General features: G+C 42.3%; 1 protein-coding gene across 1 annotated transcript in view; it reads left to right on the forward strand.

The window, feature by feature from the left end:
* The first annotated feature begins 386 nt into the window (after window positions 1-386).
* Window positions 387-15,036, forward strand: part of LOC134537319 (uncharacterized) — a 53,444-nt gene continuing 38,794 nt past the window's right edge. The window contains exons 1-4 of the mRNA XM_063377621.1: window positions 387-529; window positions 3,009-3,069; window positions 9,721-9,816; window positions 13,445-14,926. Of these exons, the coding sequence (XP_063233691.1) occupies window positions 3,012-3,069; window positions 9,721-9,816; window positions 13,445-14,926 (1,636 nt within the window). The 5' untranslated portion in view covers window positions 387-529; window positions 3,009-3,011. The remainder of the gene's footprint in view (window positions 530-3,008; window positions 3,070-9,720; window positions 9,817-13,444; window positions 14,927-15,036) is intronic.

Consider the following 15,036-nt stretch of genomic DNA (forward strand, 5'->3'; position numbering starts at 1 on the left):
AGTTTAATAAAGGTAAACGGAAATTAATGAAACGTAAGCATTTTAAAAACATAAATTAAAAACTAAAACGAAACCTATAGGCCTATTGAATTTTTAAAATAGTGTGAAATGGCAAAACAAAATTAAAAAGGAATAAGCATCAACTAAGCAAATAGCAACGATAAACTATTTACAACGAAAATTGTAATAGCAAATTGTTTAAAAAAAAAAACGTTAAAAGCAGACTGCCTTAAACAACAAACGGAAACATTTTGGCCAGATCAATTTAACCATTCCTCTATGTTTCACTCATTTTATAAGGATTTTATGTTCGTTTCCGACAATGCAGCGATACTGAATACACTTTTCTATGGAATACACCTATGATGTGCTTCACGATAATAAATACACATTAAATGCCAATTAAGGACTAGCTGCTCTGTGAACGAAATCAAATCAAGTGTCGGCTACAAACAAAATCAAAAATATTAGATTGTTTTTTCTAAAATATGTATTTTCCAATTAAAAAGAATTAAGGCTCATATTGAAGGTAATTATAACTTCATGATTTAGAAAATTTATGTTTACAAATCGTACGCCTTTGTGTTTGAGGTTAGGTTTACATTTATATGCCATTAGTATTGAGGATTGAAGGAACGTTAAATGCATGTGGCTAACTGAGTGACGTAAACTCATTATAACATTTAACTTTCTTATAAGTACTCGTATATATGGCGCCGTTCTATGTCAGTTTTACGTCAGGATTGTACATGTAAATATTTTCGCTGCTCTCACTTTGTGAATCTACGATAATCGATTCACCTCGCAGGTGTGATAGATTAGCTTTGGATTCCACGAAAGTTTCCAAATTGATAAAAGTCTATCTGATTCATGCAAGTGTTTTTTTACAACGAAAAATGTTTCCTGTCCTGGAGAATAACTTGCCCTGCCTTAATAATACGTACTGGAAGTTTGAAAAAAAAATTTCAGAGATGCAAAAAAAATTCACACGTTCAGTGTTCAGTTAAAGTCGAGATAAATGTGATGGCAGCCTTATATCGTTATTTCACGAGATGATGTCATTACGAGAAATATTCCTCTTTTCAAATAATAGTTACTAACGAGGTTCGACGGCATAGGTCTTTAATTACCTAGCCCGGTGTTCCGGGTGAGCGCGTGTCGATTTTAAAGTGGCTGGAGGCCAAAAAAAAAAAAACATTAATCTTTTTTTTTTATATATAACCCTCGCTTGCTTTCTGTTCCTAGCCTTTCCCTACTCTCTCTCTCTCTCTCTCTCCACAAGTGCAAATTTTAATAAGCTTTCAAAGATAACTTCAGGCGAAACTTGCGTATCTCTGAAGCTAAGATCACGGGTTATCGAGTTGTCGAATTGGCTTCCGCGAAGGCGATCTGGTTCGATTCTCGTGCGAACCGTGACGGACGTTGCCGTGAGACAGTAGGTTTCCTCGGAGTACTCCCGCTTCCCTCGCTCACACATTCTTCCAGTGCTCCATCCTCATTTTTGCACAGATCATCGTCTCTGTCGACACAAGATGTCATTTATTGTTATCTTTAAAATATTTGTGCAATGGGAGTGCATGACTTGATGTAAGTTTTTGGACATACGCCATTGCTAAGAACTTTTTCTGTTGAAGAAAAACTAATAAATAAAATAAATAAATAAAAATACCCAAAAAAGACAAAAAACACACAAAATTAAGCAAACAATTGCTGTTGTCAACAAGGATATGAACACCACAAAATATTCCGAAACAGGAATATGGTCAACAAACAAAGAAAAACAAAGAAAAATGTACTAAGAGAACGAAAAAACCCCCACAAATAATGACAACACAAAAATATTGAAACCAAAATAATTCAGCTTAACTTAGTACATTTTTCTTTGTTTTTCTTTGTTTGTTGACCATATTCCTGTTTCGGAATATTTTGTGGTGTTCATATCCTTATTGACAACAGCAATTGTTTGCTTAATTTTGTGTGTTTTTTGTTTTTTTTTGGGTATTTTTATTTATTTATTTTATTTATTAGTTTTTCTTCAACAGAAAAAGTTCTTAGCAATGGCGTATGTCCAAAAACTTACATCAAGTCATGTCATTTATTAAAATTTTAACAAACCATCACTTGCGAATTTAAATCTACTTCAGGTTTTACTGCCATTTTTTTTACTATAAATATTTTCCACTTTGTTTAAGCAGTGCGTGTAGTAAACATAAAAAAATAATATATTTTTTAATATGTTGGTTTTGTTTTTGTGTATTATGATCCAAAACAATGTTTGTTTCCTAGTTTCACCCTTGTGTGCGATTTTATTAATTCGGCGAGCTGCCACCAAAATGTGTTGTAACACAGAATAATGTGTGTAATTATACAAATTACGATATTGCATAATTTGATAATTTTAATTTAAGACTTTCCGTTGGTTTCTTTTAACCGAGTTTGATAAAGTCATCATATTGGTTTCAAAATATTCCATAACATTATCGTACCGTTTAATATTGAAAAACTGGGCTTCGCTAAGGCATAGCCTACGCCACAATTAATGAATTCAATACTAAAAGCCATTAATTTCACAGAGGAAACTATTTGTAGTCAGTCATTATAAAACTTCAGACAGTGTTATAATCCATATACTATGATTTAAAGTAGCCCTTCATTTTATTAAATTAAACAATCGTAAATATTTATTGCTTAAAAATACCTGAAATCAAGAAGGCGTCGCGTACTGTACCGAGTTTACGGCAACGTGTCCCCACACACTGTGCTGACGGTTTTCTTTTTTATCCTTCTTGGCGCACCTTTGAGAATCCTACTTCATCTAAATTCCCGGGTTTGAGCCCCGAGTAAGCAGTGAATAATATTGTGCCTGCTATTTAAAAGTAAGTTGAGTTTTTTTTTTTTCCATTCGCTTGCCTGTTTTACCCTCCCTGGCATGACTTTGAAAATTTCGTTAAATAAGACTTGTTTGTGAATAAGAAAGCAAATATGTATTATGTTGTTGTTCCCGGCAGGGAATGGCGCTGTCCAGTGGGAAATGTACCTGTCCTGTACACGACCCAATACCTACGTCTGGTGAGTCACGCAAATTTGTCATTTCAGCGCAGGGCAATTGTGAGCGAAACTAAAATACCTAGCTCATTAACTACCAAAAATAAAGTTTGAATGTTCATAAGAACCGAAAATGCACTGCTACTTCTTACCAATTAAACTGAGATGAAATAAGATACGCGCTTATTAATTGTTGGTTTGAATTTCATAAGGCAGTAAAAAAAAGTTTGGATCTATTTGAATTTTGTTTAAATCCTGATATCATTAAATATACCGTATTGACTAATTTCAAAACTAAACATTGCTGTTGACAGATTCGCTTTATGCAGGTGTTTCTTTTTTATTTTAAAATAATGCATGCACAAGTCTATCACGGTATGCGTTGTTACGAATACTTTACCTGATGTATGCGTCCCTAAATAAAGGTATTGTTTGAACCGCTCGGATTCCCGGCGGCGTCACACCGGGAATTCCCACACATACGGTGTACAGAGCTTCAGGAAAAACAACGCGATTTCAAAACTACTCAAAATATCTGAGTGGGGACTGTTTACGAAAAGTATTTAAGAGTTCACTGAGGGCCGAAAAGTACTTTTGATTTCGGATTAAGTTTTCAAAATGTATTTCTAGAAGAGTTAAAATGGCTAAAACGCATGATTTCAGAGTAATTTTTAGGCGTAAAACAACCGGTACAGATTCTTGAAAGCACTTGAGGGACTTGCAATACACCTTTATCTTCATTTCTACGCAATATAATGTTATGGTCACCGCTCAAATTTCACAGTTGTCCTGTGACGACGAGAAGACTGCGCACCAGTTCAGAGCCTTGCGCTTAGAGGCGATACCGCGCTATAAATACCAGCGAGCGTCGCGCTTATCATCCCGCCTCACTAACACACATACACCCCTGACGAGGGATGTATCTGTGTTAGTGAGGCGGGATGACAAACGCGAAGCTCGCTCTAAGCGCTAGGCTCTGAACTGGCGCGCAGTCTTCTCGTCGTCACAGGACAACTGTGAAATTCGAGCGGTGACCGTAACATTATATGGCTGAGAATTGAAGATAAAGGTGTAATGCAAGTCCATTAAGTGATTTCAAGAATCTGTTCTGGTTGTTTTGCTCCTAAAATTAACTCTGAAAACATGAGTTTTAGCCATGCGTTTTAACTCTTCTAAAAATACAGTTTAAAAACTTAATCCGAAATCAAAAGTACTTTTCGGCCCTCAGCGAACTCTTGAATGCTTTTCGTAAGCAGACCCCACTGGGATGTCTTGAGTAGTTTCTGAAGTTCTGCGCACCGCGTGTGTGCCCGGATAGGCGGAACCCTTTAAAAGTTATCTCGTGGTACTCCCGTATCCCCTGCCTTTCAATTTCGTCAGTGCTCCATTAGACTGCCCTAGTTTCCTCTCAACTCGCATTGCCACTGTCTTTATTGTGAGTTGATGTCTCTAGAAATAATGTAAGAAGGAAATTATTTGAAAAAAAAAAATATTAAAAGGTTTTCTTACCTCAAAGTGTTTTTTTTTATATCTGAACGAATTATTTTTTTAGTTTAAGAGTTTATGTGTTAGAGAGGTGTGGAAGAAGGATTCGTCACATCGACCATGCCGTAGGACCCCACAGAGGCGAAGATGCACGTAGTGAAAGCTTGTAGCTCGACCTTGTATTCATTCTATACACTGTTAAAAAAAATTTCACCTTAAAATAACGAAGAACGCTGGTTACAAATTATTAAGGTATCTTCGTGAATTTACGGTTTATCTTCCAAAATTTACGATACTGGGTTTAGCTTATTTTTAACATGAATCAACAATAATAATCTTATTATAATAACGAAGCATCCAAAAACTTGTTGAATCAAAAACCTTTTTTTTTTTCCACGCTTGTGTTTGCCCAGAAACACTTAACTCGAAGTTAGAGAGACTACGAAGAACACTTATTTTATTTTCAGGTTGATTCTACGTCCAAAAATCCGTAAATTTACTGCAATTTCTAATAGTGTGCTCGGTAAAAGGTCAAGGGTAACTACCACTCATCTTCACATCACTGTCGATTATTGCACTCCCGAGACATTATCATTGTCGTACAATGCATTTTACTGCAAATTTCATCTCCATGTCTATGCCAGGCAATTAAAAACTTTTTATATTACTATTTGTGTCACTCTCAATTACCATACATTTTATTTCTGTTTTTATTTTATCAGCTGGATAACGATTACAACTTAGCACCCATAGCCCTGTTTTCGAGAAAAAAAATCTATCGTAAAAAATATAACATATATTGACCACCGAGCCTCATCGATAGTGTTAGAAAGAACCGACATTTCGCTCTGCATTGCAGCAGCCAAAATTTCAAACAGCTTTGACTATTCTTTAAAAAAAAATTATTCATTTATTTGACGATTTTTTGAAAGGTGATACGAAAATACAGCCTACACTATTCCCATATCTACTCTAGAATTATGTAACGAAAATTCAAATTCAAACAGAACTTTGCACACACTATTTTGTAGCATGTATGACTATGCGCTAAAACGCCATCTGAAAAAATATATATTCTTCCCTGTCGGGGTCATGGTAGACTTCAAATTACAAATAACTGGAAAATGTCCATGAATTGTAAATTGTCCATGCCAGTTAAAAATTTCCCTGTCTTTCCAGAACGTATGCACCCTACAGGCAGGGGCGTAGAAACGGCGAGGGGACGATTGCAAGACCGTGACAGTGAAACACGTTTTATGTCATAACTATCTTTTATAGAAAACTTTTTGTATATTTTTTTTTAAGTTGTCTTCTTATTGCATGCATGTGGGCCAGAATGTGGGCAGTATGCAACATACAAGAACCCATCCAGCGGATGGCTTGTGTCGGTTTAAGTCCACGTGAGAAACTCTCGGACCCCCCCCCCCCCCCCCCCCCACCCTTTTTCAGCACGATCGCGACTGTGAAACACGTTTGATGTCTATCTTTTATCACGAAAACTTTCTGTATATTTTAAAAGTCTTCTTATTACATGCTCTTTTTAACTTTCATCTTAATAAAAACTAATGTTCTTAGGTTATATTTTTTATATATATTTATTTCTCAGTTATTATACGTTTATAAATGTTTACATTTGTCAAAATACCGCATGTAATTTGAAGCGGTGACTAGATGCACTCACATACAAGATAGCTTTCGTGAGTGCTAAACTTCCTGGTTGATAAAGAAAATATTGTTGACAAAGTGTAAAAAAAGGGGAAATAAATGCTTATTATTATGTGGGCCAGAGTGTGGACAGTCAGCAACATACAAGCACGCTATCGAGAGAGGAAGACTTGAGTCGGCTTGAGCCCACGTGGGAAATCTCTCGGGCCGTGCTCCCTCCCCCCCCCCCCCCTAAGAAGTGGGCCCCTGTCTGCCGGTGACACCTACATTAGGCACCTACATGGGCACACGCAGCTATGTGACTCTGGGCCTGGGACCGCTGATCCGGCGCTGCTCTTGTTCCCTCCAGGCTGGCGCAGCGTGGGTGTGATGATCCAGAGTCCTCATAAGGACACCATGGACCAGGCCGTGCTCCCTTCCCCCCCCCCCCCCCCCCGCAGATGTTGGGCCCTGTCTGCCGGTGACACCTACATTAGGCACCTACATGGGCACACGCAGCTATGTGACTCTGGGCCTGGGACCGCTGATCCGGTGCTGCTCTTGTTCCCTCCAGGCTGGCGCAGCGTGGGTGTGATGATCCAGAGTCCTCATAAGGACACCATGGACCAGGCCGTGCTCCCTTCCCCCCCCCCCGCAGATGTGGGGCCCTGTCTGCCGGTGACACCTACATTAGGCACCTACATGGGCACACGCAGCTATGTGACTCTGGGCCTGGGACCGCTGATCCGGTGCTGCTCTTGTTCCCTCCAGGCTGGCGCAGCGTGGGTGTGATGATCCAGAGTCCTCATAAGGACACCATGGACCAGGCCGTGATCCCTTCCCCCCCCCCCCCGCAGATGTGGGACCCTGTCTGCCGGTGACACCTACATTAGGCACCTACATGGGCACACGCAGCTATGTGACTCTGGGCCTGGGACCGCTGATCCGGCGCTGCTCTTGTTCCCTCCAGGCTGGCGCAGCGTGGGTGTGATGATCCAGAGTCCTCATAAGGACACCATGGACCAGGCCGTGCCCCCTCCCCCCATGCAGATGTGGGCCCCTGTCTGCCGGTGACACCTACATTAGGCACCTACATGGGCACACGCAGCTATGTGAATCTGGGCCCGGGACCGCTGATCCGGCGCTGCTCTGTGTTCCCTCCAGGCTGGCGCAGCGTGGGTGTGATGATCCAGAGTCCTCATAAGGACACCATGGACCAGGCCGTGCTCCCTTCCCCCCCCCCCCCCCGCAGATGTGGGGCCCTGTCTGCCGGTGACACCTACATTAGGCACCTACATGGGCACACGCAGCTATGTGACTCTGGGCCCGGGACCGCTGATCCGGCGCTGCTCTTGTTCCCTCCAGGCTGGCGCAGCGTAGGTGTGATGATCCAGAGTCCTCATAAGGACACCATGGACCAGGACGTGCCCCCCCCCCCCCCCCGCAGATGTGGGCCCCTGTCTGCCGGTGACACCTACATTAGGCACCTACATGGGCACACGCAGCTATGTGACTCTGGGCCTGGGACCGCTGATCCGGTGCTGCTCTTGTTCCCTCCAGGCAGGCGCAGCGTGGGTGTGATGATCCAGAGTCCTCATAAGGACACCATGGACTAGGCCGTGCTCCCTTCCCCCCCCCCCCCCGCAGATGTGGGACCCTGTCTGCCGGTGACACCTACATTAGGCACCTAAATGGGCACACGCAGCTATGTGAATCTGGGCCCGGGACCGCTGATCCGGCGCTGCTCTTATTCCCTCCAGGCTGGCGCAGCGTGGGTGTGATGATCCAGAGTCCTCATAAGGACACCATGGACCAGGCCGTGCTCCCTTCCCCCCCCCCCCCCCCGCAGATGTGGGGCCCTGTCTGCCGGTGACACCTACATTAGGCACCTACATGGGCACACGCAGCTATGTGACTCTGGGCCCGGGACCGCTGATCCGGCGCTGCTCTTGTTCCCTCCAGGCTGGCGCAGCGTGGGTGTGATGATCCAGAGTCCTCATAAGGACACCATGGACCAGGCCGTGCTCCCTTCCCCCCCCCCCCCCGCAGATGTGGGGCCCTGTCTGCCGGTGACACCTACATTAGGCACCTACATGGGCACACACAGCTATGTGACTCTGGGCCCGGGACCGCTGATCCGGCGCTGCTCTTGTTCCCTCCAGGCTGGCGCAGCGTGGGTGTGATGATACAGAGTCCTCATAAGGACACCATGGACCAGGCCGTTCTCCCTTCCCCCCCCCCCCCCCCCGCAGATGTGGGCCCCTGTCTGCCGGTGACACCTACATTAGGCACCTACATGGGCACACGCAGCTATGTGACTCTGGGCCTGGGACCGCTGATCCGATGCTGCTCTTGTTCCCTCCAGGCTGGCGCAGCGTGGGTGTGATGATCCAGAGTCCTCATAAGGACACCATGGACTAGGCCGTGCTCCCTTCCCCCCCCCCCCCCCGCAGATGTGGGGCCCTGTCTGCCGGTGACACCTACATTAGGCACCTAAATGGGCACACGCAGCTATGTGAATCTGGGCCCGGGACCGCTGATCCGGCGCTGCTCTTGTTCCCTCCAGGCTGGCGCAGCGTGGGTGTGATGATCCAGAGTCCTCATAAGGACACCATGGACCAGGCCGTGCTCCCTTCCCCCCCCCCGCAGATGTGGGGCCCTGTCTGCCGGTGACACCTACATTAGGCACCTACATGGGCACACACAGCTATGTGACTCTGGGCCCGGGACCGCTGATCCGGCGCTGCTCTTGTTCCCTCCAGGCTGGCGCAGCGTGGGTGTGATGATACAGAGTCCTCATAAGGACACCATGGACCAGGCCGTTCTCCCTTCCCCCCCCCCCCCGCAGATGTGGGCCCCTGTCTGCCGGTGACACCTACATTAGGCACCTACATGGGCACACGCAGCTATGTGACTCTGGGCCTTGGACCGCTGATCCGGTGCTGCTCTTGTTCCCTCCAGGCTGGCGCAGCGTGGGTGTGATGATCCAGAGTCCTCATAAGGACACCATGGACCAGGCCGTGCCCCCCCCCCCCCCATGCAGATGTGGGCCCTGTCTGCCGGTGACACCTACATTAGGCACCTACATGGGCACACGCAGCTATGTGACTCTGGGCCTTGGACCGCTGATCCGGTGCTGCTCTTGTTCCCTCCAGGCTGGCGCAGCGTGGGTGTGATGATCTAGAGTCCTCATAAGGACACCATGGACCAGGCCGTGCCCCCTCCCCCGCAGATGTGGGCCCCTGTCTGCCGGTGACACCTACATTAGGCACCTACATGGGCACACGCAGCTATGTGACTCTGGGCCCGGGACCGCTGATCCGGCGCTGCTCCTGTTCCCTCCAGGCTGGCGCAGCGTGGGTGTGATGATCCAGAGTCCTCATAAGGACACCATGGACCATGCCGTGCCCCCCCCCCCCCCCCCCCGCCACATATGTGGGCCCCTGTCTGCCGGTGACACCTTCATTAGGCACCTACATGGGCACACGCAGCTATGTGACTCTGGGCCCGGGACCGCTGATCCGGCGCTGCTCTTGTTCCCTCCAGGCTGGCGCAGCGTGGGTGTGATGATCCAGAGTCCTCATAAGGACACCATGGACCAGGCCGTGCAGACGTCCTTCGACTACGACGACGAGCCGACCGGTGAGTAGGCCTGCCTCTGGTCTGTCCAGTCTTCGGCTGACCCTTGAGTCAGAACCCAATTAATCATCTCGTTCCATCGTTTTCGTTTTTTTTTTTTTTGACGTGACAACGTCTAATAAATCGTTGAACGCCGGCTGCACGCACGAAAAAATGTCCCGTTACGCACATTGTTCCGTTACGCTGTGTCCCGTTACGCTCTTTGTACGCTTGCGCCACATCTAGCTCTCTTCCACTCGATTGGCCTATGCGTCCGAGGAGAAGAAAGACAGCGGCAGCACACAACTTATATCTAAACGTGAACTGTTTCGTCGACTGTTTATAAAGTGAAGTGAAAAGTTAATGTGGTTTTCATTGGTTTTTTTCAACAATAATTTCGGCAATAAAGTTTATTTATTCTTGCATTTAAAAAATCTGATTACTAGTATAATTTCAAGAATTTATTCTTTTATTATTAAAATAAAAATTATTCAATTTTATTCATAAAAGTATGCAATCATTTCATCAATGTTTTGTAATGACGTTGTCACGTTAAACTTTCGTCCGTAAACTGACTTTACAGACAACCAATTTTTTGTTATATGTGTAACATCTTAGCTCTCAATTGACTGCATTTAGTGGGTGGGCGTAATTTCGTGAAGGGACATAAATGTGTAACAACCACGGCGCTGCCATCTGTGGCGGATGGCAACCAACCAAAGTTCGCAAAGCCAAAAGGGAAAATTTATATTGTTAACTGTTTAATGCTTATTTGAACATACATTTTACGTATATTTATCACGCTCGGTATTACCTTAAAGAATTCTACGTTAAACTTCGAATCAAAGTTTCGTATTATGAGTGTATTTGCAACAAGAAAAGACATGAATTGGCCCGTTACCTACGTTAGATGTTACAATCTCTGGGGTGTAATGGATAGACTCCTTCACTTTTTCTTTTAGTTGCAATAAGTAAAAGGTATGTTAAGTGGGTAGCAGTCACTAAACCTAAAGTCATTTGACCGAAATGTCGGAGAAACGACAGTTGCTCAAACAACTGCCGGTCTTTTCCTGTCGGTCCATTGAATTTTGGTCTACTAACACGGTCCCGCGGTTAGGTTAGGTTTGTTAAATAAATACAATTCTCGGATTTCTTTCTTTAGGTTTTTTTTTTTCGAGGGCGTAAGTTTTCACTAGGTCACTCCAACGTGTCATGACATCGAAGAGAGATGTTTCCGAATATGATGCAATCCACTAATGAACTCTATTAATACGTCGTCGCCCGAACCTTCCCAGTAAGGGACGAGCGGCAAGTGAGGTTATGTAGTCGGGGAAGCTACTCGACCATCCTCTATTTATTTTACTGGATCGAATCCGCTCGGCCAGGCAGTTTTGCTTGCATGGAGTGATTCCGCCGAAGTTCTCGCCACTCGATCAAATCGCTGGCCCAGTGTAAACCAGCCATGGGTCCGAGTTCCAAATTTGGTGTCTCGCTTTGTGAAGTAATCCGTGCCGAATACGGCCCGTTCGTCAGTATTTCCCACTGGGCCCTGGTTTGCTAGAAATACTCACGTCCGCAGGAGGAGACCCACAGACTTGTCTTTTGCATGCACGCTATCATCGAAAGAAATGAATTGAAATTCTCATCTTACGTGGACCACCTTCGCTGCAGTTAACTTAAAATTTGTCATTTTGTATTTTTTTTATAAGTTTCCAAATTAATACTCCTCAGAAAAGAAATATATTTTTTTTTGTAATTTTATCGATAACGTTATTTTCAATCCAAAAACCAAAATAAAATTGTATTTTTAATTTACAAATTACAATGTAAATTGCGCAATACATTGCTGTAGAATTATCTAATAACTGTTTACTAAGGGAGAAAATATTTATATACTTCTAGATGATAAACATGCAGTATAAGCATTATTTTATTTGTCTCATAAATGGATTTTATATGTAAATTTTGTTTTACTTTATCGTTAAAATAAAACTTTTGGGCAACTAAGTTTCCAAAGAATTTTCGATGTTAGGTACATATAATTAAATAATTATATATAATTATATATATATATATACTCGATACTGTTACCGTGCCCTAGCATTGTTTGGCCGCGGCAGTGAGTCTGTGGGCTTACGGTAAAACGTGTTCCCAACTCTTGGGAACAGTTGGGTTTCAGTCAAATTTAGCGCTGCAACAGTGTGTTCAAACCAACAGATACCTACGTGGTACGCTGTGTTTTTTATTTATGTATGTATACTCAGAATATGTTTAAGCAAAACTGACCGAATAAAACACAACTACTTCTGTGATAACAATGTTAAAGCCCGACGTTTTGACATGCCCTTGCTGCGTGTATTGTCAAGGGTGATTAAGAAACTGAAGGCCTGGTAATTTAATAAATACATCCACACACATTAACGGTAAACCCTTAACCACCCACCCCCCCCCCCCTCCACAAAAAAAACAGATTTGTGGAACCACTGAATGGTTTAGGTGTAAAGTTAACAGAGGATAGATATATTTTTATGTTGAAACATAACAGCTACAAAGCAAATTTTAGTTAGCTGACAGATGTGAGAGTGGCACTATCATTGTAAAACACACCCTAAAATAAAAATCCTCACTGCTGAAATTTATTTTGTTAAAATGTATATACTACCGCTTCTTAAAGTTAGCCTACGTATTGAAATATTGTATTACTTTATCATATAAGTATATTATCTCCCAGAAAAGTTACGTATTATTAAAGAAAAATTTCTTCTAATCTATAATCGTAAACATGGCCTACTCACGCCACAGTTTGAACTAAGAATAATTTTATATGTGTGTGAACATCATGACTAGGCCTATATATAAAATTATACACTGAGAATGCCATGAAAAATAAAATTAATTCTCCTGTTTAGCGACAAAATGGTTCAAGACTTTTGGGATAAAAACTCAGTTATCAAGTATGTCGGAACTCATGAAATGTGTTTTGGAAAAATTACTCGTAATTGGACGACATTAACTGAGCTTCGCTTTGGATGATGATGGGCGTACTATCGCTCTCTCGGCTTGTCACAATCATGACCGTAATGCATGAGCATAACTCTGCAATTGAGCGTCCTGTAGAATTGCAACCAGAACGACACACGAGACTGTAATGATCAGAGCAAGACTATAATGAAGAGCAACTGTAATAAAGAGCGAGTTTATAGTCGAAACTTAAGTATAAGAGACGCCTTTTAAAACCTTCATAATATCCAGAAAAATTGATAAAGCATACAACAACAATCTGATCAGGATATGAGCTCTCTGACTGGATTGGCACTCCGGCACCTTAGATCAGTACCTATCTCCAATTTCATGATATGGATTCTCGCTGTGTCTCGCAACCATGGATACCTCAAAATAAATTATCTGTCTCCAATATTTAGGACTTAGCTCTCTCTACTTGACTGTCACATTTCACAAAATCTTTGAGACAATATTTAAATCAAATTACTGTGTTTATTTTCCGTTTCGTCCATGAACTATTGTCACATTTATTTTTTAAAATATTCTTTTCAATAATCCGTGTGTTATTCTTGTTAAATCTAATAGTTCTAATGACTCCAAAACCCTTAAATTTTCGCTCAATTTATAAACCCTCTGCTGTTTGTTACAGGGGCGGGGACTGAAATGGACAGGAGTCATCTAGAGAGAGCCGAATATAATCTTCTGGAGACTAAAAATAGCAGCTTTAAATTCCAGCCGATGTATTCGTCACCTAGTGATCAACCACGTTTCGTGATCGAGATAGATGGCGAAGATTTTACAGAACATGAGCGTTCCCAAGAGGCGCATGAACCAGCGTCTAGTATGGAGTTTGCCACACAGACTGAAATTGTTTCTGTTGTGCAGTGGGGATTTGATGGTCAGAGAGATAATGGACAGGACCTAATATCGGAACCGGTACCCACTGAAAGTAAGTTTCCGAAGGTGTACGAGGACTGTAATTATCAGTGTGAGTTCGTGTTCGAAGTTGAACCAGAAGATCCTGCAGAATTAACTAAAATAAGTAATTTGGCACACTTTGACGACAGTTTACCAGAAAAAGAACCAGTGGCAGACCCTCACATTGGTCTTAGTAGCAGTAAAACAGAGAGAATCGAAGCCCAGGTAATGGAATCTGAAATCTCACCATTTGAAATTCTAAAGGTATATGAGACACATTCTAAAAAAATAAATGCTATACTCGTATTTGAAGATTCACAAAAAGAGAACACTTTAGAAACTGTAACCATACTCGAAAACAAAAAGATAGCGACTGCTGAATCATATCTATTACAAGAGGAAAGTAATAAAGGTGGGATTCTGATGTTAAATGAAGAGACTAAAGAAAAACACGAGATTGATAAACTACCCGAAGAACATATAACTTTTGCAAAAACTGAACCTCTAGAATTAAAGGCTGTGCCCTATATTTTAAGCTATTTTTTACCAGAAACACATTTTCCAGAACTTCGAAGTCGTGTTCATGTAACAGAGATACAAAAAATCGAAGCTCACATGTTTTTAAAAGAACTTGCTTATGATGAGGTTAAGGAAGTAAGTCGAGATGAAGATTTGAACATTGATCCCCGGAAATCACAAAACCAAATTGATTTTTCTTATTTTGTTCATCTTACGTCGCACACAAATTATAATGTACAATACAGCTCTTTATATTCGAAACCAGAAGATGGTAAAGAAGATTTATTTGACATTTCGCAAGACGAGCGCAAAGATTTAGATGGTGTTTATGTTACATCCCCAAAAGATATAAAAACTGTTACTTCTATGCAATATGACAAAGTGGAAGAAAAAAGATATTTTAAACTTGGTGTCGTGTTACCTGATGTGAAATCTGACCCGGAAAAAAATAGAGCTGAAAATACATTTGTAGACATGAATTCTAACCATCAAGTGAAAACCGATACTGCGTTACCTTCAACATCAAATAATGAACGGAACAATTTTAAATCAGATATTATTACAGCTCACCCGAAAGACCTGAATTATCCCAACCATTTCTTAAAATCTGAGTTCCATTTGCAAAAAGAGGAAGTACAGACATTCAAAAAAATAATGTTTAGTCAAAAAAATATAAAAGAAAATAGGAAGATTCGTAGTAATTTACATGAGATAGCAGCTACTCCAGTTTCACGAATAATACAGGAGAAGCATAACCAAGAACAAATAAATTCAGAGCAGATAAAACCACATACTAACCAACTT

The sequence above is a fragment of the Bacillus rossius genome, chromosome 12, assembly GCF_032445375.1.
Source record: "Bacillus rossius redtenbacheri isolate Brsri chromosome 12, Brsri_v3, whole genome shotgun sequence".
Taxonomy (NCBI): Eukaryota; Metazoa; Arthropoda; class Insecta; order Phasmatodea; family Bacillidae; genus Bacillus; species Bacillus rossius.